At 41.3% G+C, this 8,244-nt stretch overlaps 1 protein-coding gene across 1 annotated transcript; it reads right to left on the reverse strand.

The window, feature by feature from the left end:
* Window positions 1-4,019: 4,019 nt before the first annotated feature.
* LOC123122650 (ervatamin-B) lies at window positions 4,020-5,966 on the reverse strand. The gene is made up of 2 exons (XM_044542942.1): window positions 5,381-5,966; window positions 4,020-4,777 (listed from the first exon to the last, which is right to left on the reverse strand). Exons 1-2 carry the CDS (start codon window positions 5,949-5,951, stop codon window positions 4,185-4,187), a joined length of 1,164 nt encoding a protein of 387 aa, XP_044398877.1. The 5' UTR covers window positions 5,952-5,966; the 3' UTR covers window positions 4,020-4,184.
* Window positions 5,967-8,244: the final 2,278 nt, after the last annotated feature.

Consider the following 8,244-nt stretch of genomic DNA (forward strand, 5'->3'; position numbering starts at 1 on the left):
GGGATGTCCCACGTGTGGGAGCTTGTAGGTCATGCGCCCTTAGCAGTCATAGTCGGCGAGAAATAGATTTTTTATAGTCTGTAGTGACAGGAGAATTACATGGGCATTTGTGGTTAGACTTGGCCACATGAAAAGTGACCATACATGCTGGGCACTCAAATCCACTAAAAGCCAAAAGCTCATACAAAAAATTGTCAAAAATGTTGAATCCAAAAAAAAAACAATTCAAGCAAGGTTCGTTCCGTTGTTGTAACTTCACACATGTTATTTTTAATCATTTTTCATAGGAAGGGTAATAAAGCAGCGCATGAACTTGCTAAACATGTTGAGGGGCACCATAATGTTCTTTGGTAGGGTGACCCCAGCTTATTTATTTACTATTCTTTTGGATGTCGTAAGTGCTATTCTCGATTAATATAAATTATCATGATGGATTTTCCTTTAAAAACATCGCACTATCAAGTTTGGGAGTTACTTTATCTAGGCCTTTTGGGCCTTTTATGTAGATATGGACATTCGAACCTTTTGGGCCTTTTATGTAGATATGAATATTGCTATTAGAGGAGTGTTTGGAGTCCCTACGCTCCAGACTCAGCTCGCGGAGCTGGCGGAGCTGCAGGGTTAAAATAGTGGAGCAGGAAATTTGTTGCTCTGCAGATTCTTTAATTCCACGGACCCAGTGGAAAGCCGAACAGGTCCTAGGTTTGGGCTATAGTCATGGAAACCCCTATCTGCCGCATACTGCAGCAGATTGTCGTTGATTCGCACACAGCAACAGCGAGCGACATGGGCCGGCCCAATTATAAGTAAAGAACGCGCTTCAGTACCATTCTTTTTTGGGACGCTCTAGGAGGTTCCAGTTGGTTTTTTCTGGCTTTAAAACATTCTAGAAGGTAAGGGAAGGTTCTTGTTCCAGTTTTAAGACCTTTTCTATTTCTTTTTTTCTTTTCAATCCTTTTTTGTTTTTTCCTTTTTTTTCTTTTCTTTCCTTTTTATTGTTTATTGTCTTTGTTTCATTTCTTCTTTTCTTTCCTTTTTTATTTCATTTTGACTTTTACTTTTCAACAAATCTTCAGAACTATTAAAAATTGTTCGCACTTTTGAAATTTTGTTCATTTTTTCTCTGAAATGTTCCTTTCTGAAAATTTGTTCATAAATTCCAGAAAATAGAATTTTAATTTTTGTTTGTATTTTCGAAAATTCATAAAATATATAATTTCTATTTTAAAATATGTTTGCATTTTAATTTTTGTTCACAAATTCATAAAATGTTTGTGAATTTCAAATATGTCCCCACTTTCAAAATTTGTTGGTAAATTCTAAAAATGTTCAGGTTTCCAATTTTTTTCGCAACACAACGAATTCTTCCGAGGATCTCAAAAACTGTTCGCCTTTGAATTTTTGTTCACAAATTTGAAAAATATTCGAGAACTTCACTTTCCAAATATCTTCATGAATAAAAAACGCCATAATTTCAAAATGTTTTAATCAGTTCAGAAAAATTTCAGGGATTATAAAGAAATTGCATCTTGATAAATTTGTTTGTGATTTAAAAATAAGTAAATTATTAATTTGTACTAGTTCTCTCAAAAAATGTTAGAATTTTTTAAAAATTTGGTCTTAATTTAAAAAAAGTTCTTCCATTGAAATTGGTTTCTTTAAAAAAATGTTTGGGTTTCATGAAAAGTTTGATTTTTCATAAATATGTTCAGGAATTAGAAATATTTTGTGTTTTAAAAAATAGTTACTTTTTTCAAAAAGAAAATCACGATTGTGGCTTATAGTTAATATACATGGGGCTGCCATTTTAGACACCTAATCAAAGTAATGATGGTGGCTAGCAACAGTGTTCACTAGAAAGAAGACCTCGGTTCAATCCCTCACACAGAGCTGTGTTTATGGGAATTTGTGTTGCGGGGGTTTAAATTTGCCGGTGTCGTTTTGTTCTTTAAGTATCGCGATGCCAATCTAATTCTAAAAATTGCCTCACATAGTGGCTAGCATGGTGCGCAAGCTTGCGCCACTTTCAGGTCGTGTGTTCGATTCCCAGTGCCCGCACGTTCTTTTTTCTTCTTTTTATCACGTCGCTAACGCATGCCACCCCGTGCACTGCAAATGGGCCAGCCCAGGTGAGTCGCCTTGTGCGAAACGTCAACTCTTTGTCGCAACGAGCGGCGTATGGGGGGGGGGGGCAGATACTATTTGGTGCCTTTAGCGCCTGATACAGTGGTTTCCGCAAACGGGCGCACACCCCTACTCCCTCCCTTCACTACTAATAGGCCGGCCCATCTCCCCCTTCCGTTATATGTTTTTATCCCGCAAACAAGGGCGATGGAAGGTGAATCGAACCTGCGACCTTCAACATCGAGGGAGGATGAAATAACCACCGCGACACTTCCCCGTCTGTGATAAGTTACATCTTTTTTATCCTTTATACTTCTGTCGTTTCTTTTTCCCTTTTTCCAAATTTTCTTTGGGAAAAGATTCCCTTCAACCGATCGAATTTGTGCGAGCGTCCGCCGTCTTTATGTCTGTCAGATGAATTCTTAGTCAACGGTGGGGAGCTACCCTATCTGTGTCCTCTTTCTGCAACTGGTCCATTGTTTCTGAAAGGGATTCCGCAATTAGCCCCTAGTTGCAAACCGGCCAGCGGCTAGATACTGTTGCAGCTCACACTAGGGAGGGCAATTTTTTTCTGCAACATGACCGATGTTACAAAAAAAATCCTACAACACGACCCATGTTGCAAAAAAAAATCCCGCAATACAACCTATGTTGCAAAAAACCAGCAATATAACCCTTGTTAAAAATGTTTCCGCAACAAGTTCTTTGTTGCGAAGTAGAGAAAGATATTTAGCTGATCCATTGTATAAATCCAACGGCTCGCGAGCCGGCGGATCTTTCTAAAAGATCCTCCGGCGGACGCGTAGCAATCCCCATTTTCTATTTCAAATTCGAGAATTTTTCTTTTTCTTTATGTTTTTTTTCTACAAAATGGATGATCTGTTTTTTCAAATTCAATGAAATTTTTCCATATTTGATGGACTTTTTTTTAATTCGATGAACTTTTTTTGAATTTGATAAACTTTTTTTCGAATTTGATGAACTTTTTTCAAATTCGATGAACCTCTTTTTCAAATTTGATGAACTTTTTCCAAATTCGATGAACTTTTTCACAAAATTGATGAACTATTTTTCAAAATCGGTAAACTTTCTAGAATTCATGAACTTTTTTTCCAAAATTGATGAACCTTTTCTGAAAATCCGTTAACCTGCTTTCAAAATCGATGATTTTTTTTTTCAAAATTTTCATCGTTTTAGCAAAATCGATGAACATTGTTCAAACAAGTGAACCTTTTTTCAGAATATGGTGAACTTTTTTTAAATTCTTGAATTTTTTTGTCAAAATCGATGAACTTTTTTTCAAAATCCGGTGAACGTTTTTCATATTCGTGGACTTTGTCTGAAATCCGGTGAATTTTTTTCAATTTTTTGAACATTCTTTTGGCAAATTCGTGAATTCTTTTTTCAGAATCGATGAACATTTTTAATATTCGTGAATTCGGTTTCATATTTACGTTTTCTTTTTTCGAAAAATCATAACTGGGATAGAAACCTCTTTCAAGTAGCGCTATTTTCCGATATAATTCATCGACGTTGTTGTGGTCGAGTGGTCAGTGCAACAACCCTGCAGGCGTAGGCATGCAGTTTCGAAACCCACGTCTCACGGAATAATAGCAGTGAACTTTTTTTTCTGTGAGGCGACCGATGCTGGGCCGGCCCACTATGGCTCGCCTTCGAGCGCTCACTAGACTAAGCGGCGCTGAGGGCGCCCAAGAGGAGCTCGGGTCCCTATAGTCATCTCAATCTCACTGTACGACATGTAGCTTCTAAATTCCAAAGAGTTTGCACCAGTCCGGCCCACATAAAAAGTGACTTGACCTATTGGACACCCAAATCCACTAAAAAGCCTAAAAGCTCATAGAAAAATCATTAAAGTGCTGAATCCACACGTACAATTCAAGCAATTCCCATGTTTATTATTCACAAATGTTTGAATATACTCCCATGTTTACAAGCACGTATTAACTACCTTACAAGTATTGTACTTGTAACAACAAGTTGACTAAGCTTTGGCCTGCTAGGGAAAGAACAATGAACCAAGCACGCCACACATGATCACATCACATGAACGGGAAAGATGGCCGAATGGCGATGCCGCATATCCCCTCGGGCTTGTCTATGATGCCCTTCTTCATTCTGAGGTACCCACTATCGCCCCACTTCTCACCCCACGAGTTCTTCACGATCCAGTAACTTTCCCCAGTCACTTCGTCCTCCCCGTACCCTACCACCGTAACGCCATGGTTCAGCCGCGTCCCACATGGACCATTGTACACGCCATTCCGGTAGTGCTGGAAGTTGGCTCCGCCAGCCTCTATCGACACCGCCACGGGTTGCATGGCCACCGCGTTTGTCAACGATAGCTCGCTCCTCGTTGCCACACGTTGGAAGCCTGAGATGGAAGCGGCATGGTGCGAAAGCTTTGTGGTGTCACAAGTGTCATCCTTTGCTGTATATGGATAGTCTTCCTGGGAGGTGATGCCGCCGTTGGAGGTGATCCACTGCAGCGCACGATAGCTCACTCCACCATTGCAACCATGGTCCAACTTGTCGCAGTCCACCAGCTCTTGCTCTGAGAGCGAGGCAAGTTTCCCAGTTTGGATTTGGTAGATTCCTTCGACCACCGCTACGGTGGAGAATGCCCAACACGATCCTGTCAAAGATAATGAGTTTAGTACATACATAAGAACTACAAGATAAAATTAGATAGTCATTTACATTGTTCCTCAAATCATATGATCGACCATAAAAAGGCTCAAATTGACAAAAAAACGATGGTCATTGTAATATATTTACTTTAAATTATAAGTATATTCCAATGAATTAAACTTTTCATTAAAAAAACTTAGAGTATGATGATGTTATTCGAATAATATCTAAAAAATAAAAACCGGCCGGCAATGATGGAAATGCTTTTTTTTTTCTGCATGTTAGGTTTTTTTGTAGACAATTTTCTGCATGTTAGGTGTGAATACATCCACAAGAGACCCCACAAAATTGGCCAACTGTCTAATACTATAATGCTAAGTTGACAATTAACAGTGTGCATGACAGTTAAGTAAGCAATTGTCTAATCCCTAATGATGAAGCAGCTAAGCTAGGCAGCGGCCAGCAGGAGCACATGCAAGCATGTGGATTACAGACAGCCATGTGTTTACAGGGAGGAGGTGACAATAATTGGAGACCAAGGGAAGAAATGAACGATGGATACGTGGATGGCGACGGCCCACCATCCACGTAGCGTAGCGTAACGTACCGCACTGGCCTTGGTTCTTCACCGCCGTGACGGCGCCTCTCTCGCGCCAGTCAACGCTCGCCGGCGCGCCGGCCGACTCGTTCACGTACACCTGCTGCCGCCGTCCACCGGCGTCGACCGGCCCGGCGCGGGTGGTGATCATCATCATCGGCGCGTCGTCGTCGTCCGAGAGGGGCGGCGCCCGCGACGTGTACATGGCCATGAACTCGTCGCTGGTGAGGTCGGTGTAGGCGGTCTCGCCGAGCTCGTAGGTGAGCCCGGCGCCGGCGTCCTCGTTGGTGGCCTCGATGTAGCGCACGTTGTGGGCGTAGACGCGGAGCCGGTGGCGCTCTTCCTCCGGGGTGGAATAGGTCCGGTTGTGCTCCGCCTTCCATCGCCGGAATCGCTGCTCCATCATCCGCAGCGTCATCGGGTCAGTGTCCTTGGTGGCCGGGCGGGACGTGGCGGGGGAGCCATGGAGGCAGACGGCCAGGAGGAGGAGGCATAGGGAGCGTCTGGAGAAGGAGGAATCCATGGCCGTGACCACGACGTTATGAATGGTTGGTGGCAGCTTATCCGATGAACGATCCATCACGCTTATATATAGAGGTACAACTGCGCAACTGTTTGATGGGTGGGTACAAGAATGTCAGTCGTGCCAGTTGTGTGCGGTCAGGGAGTATCTTTTTTCTTTACGCGTTTGTTAAACAATAGGTATACTTGAAATTTTCACGTGCGTCAATCGATTCTACCTAGGGAGGCGACATGACGAGCGGCAATGAGGAGCGTCGATCCTGGCAAGGCCGAGCCAGGACCTCACAGGAGACGGGGGTGGCGCTGCCAAGTGAGGTGCGACATACCAGACGGAGGCGAGAAAGAGGGTTGATTGGTGCGAGTGCGGAGCTGACAACACCACTACGAGGTGGGCGGCGGCACAGCGAGGGGGGTGGCGGTCCGACTGGCGGTTATTGGTGGCGTGGGTAGGAAAACATCGTGCGCAGGAAGAAGAAACGGAGGTTGAAGAAGAGCAATGACCGCACGATCTTGGCCATTGATGGCGATCTAATGGTCCAAATATTGGACTAACACTATTTTTTTCAGCTATCTGGTGAATAGATCATCCCTCTTTTCACGAGTGAGATCAATGAGCGAGCTTTTACTTGCTTGAGAGGATTTTTGCCGAACTAGCCAGTACTCAATAGTCAATACTGCTAAGTTCCATCGTAGGTTAAGACGTGCATGGATAACAATTAACTCAGATCTATATAAATAACAGTAAACATGATAATCAGTGGCATGTAGTCCCTTCTCATTGAAATAAATAAATACCGGACAGCACGTGGACCACAATAAGCTAATGGGCTCCATATGTGACAAAGCATATATCTTGGATGGACCCTAGAAAATTAGCTACTACCCTTGCATCATCGTTTTGACCTTTTTTCAGCTTCTTCACTAAGACATGGAAGAATATTGCAAATGCAACAGGTGGAGATAGAGGTGATGAATTTATAGGTCTTTGATAATATTTTAGGTTTATCGAGAATCTTTGATGTTTTTTTTCTTGTTTCTTTCAGCTCATTCGTTTTGTTTAGACAAATTATTAAATTCCAATTGTTTTCCAAAAATAATGTGGAAGATGATGACAAATAAAAAAATAAAACTGTGTTTCTCTCTTTGAAAAAGTAAACAATGGACTCAGCACTTTGGCATCAAAACCCAAGAAAGTAAGTATACATTCCAATTTACATGAGAACACAAATGCTATGTTTACCACACACATAAAAATGTATAAAGATGTGCTGCAGAAATTCAAGCATTGCAGCACAATTGTACACCCGATTCTTTTTGGTAATTTTCTTTCTAAGTCGGCTTGTGATATGTGTAAATTCATGGGTTTAGTAGATTTCAACCAGCTAGAGGTCAAATCATTGTTTTCATGGACTTTTTTTATTATGACTGCTCGATGATTTTTTTTTCCAAATTAAAATGATATAAATTCTTGACTGGTCATTTTATTTTTTATTTTTCGATCCATCATTTTAATTTTCTCAGGAATTATTTTATTTGCTCCATTTTGCTATATTTATTAACATTGTTTCCTTTTGGTATCTGTTTTACAAGTACATACCCATTGGTGCAGTATTGAATTTGTTAGGATATAATTTCTCTTTGTTGGGTACTGTATGTAATTTACTTCAGTAGTGTTCTTGTCCGGAAGACAAAGGTTCGAAACTTAAGATAAACTTGATTATCATCTTTGTTCTTGGAAGACAGAGCATTCTGAACGTGTAGCAAAAAGTTTCTTGAATACATACATATCCCGATTGATTGAACATATTTCCAGACAACATTTAATGTGAAAGGTTTAAATCCTTCGAGTCCATTTCTTAGAAGTGTAGTGAATATTTTATCTGAAGCACATGGGCCAAAACCCTGTCAGGCTACCCCAGCCAGGTCGTCCATGGTCATGCCCAGTGGCGTACTAGGCCCCAGGCGGAAAGCAGCCAGGGCGGCCGCCCAGGTCGTGGCGCCCGATCTCTTCATCTGAAGCTCCTATATAGCGCAGCACGCGCCAGGGAGCGGACACGCGCGCACCCGTCTCTGCCCACGGCGCGCCCTATTTTCTTCTTTTATTTTTTAAATAAGTAATAAGGATTTCGAAAACTTTCCAAAACCAGAAAAAATGTGAATTTCAAAACAATTCGTGAAGCCAAAAAATGTCCCTGAATTCGAATAATGTTCACGAATTTGAAAAAATGTTCATGATTCTAAAAGACATCGCCAATTTGGATATTGATGAACATTTTTTATAAGATGAATAAATTTTGAATTTGATGAACATTTTTTGCACTTGATGAACTAATTCTCAGTTCAAGAATATT

The sequence above is a fragment of the Triticum aestivum genome, chromosome 5D (genome assembly GCF_018294505.1).
Source record: "Triticum aestivum cultivar Chinese Spring chromosome 5D, IWGSC CS RefSeq v2.1, whole genome shotgun sequence".
Taxonomy (NCBI): Eukaryota; Viridiplantae; Streptophyta; class Magnoliopsida; order Poales; family Poaceae; genus Triticum; species Triticum aestivum.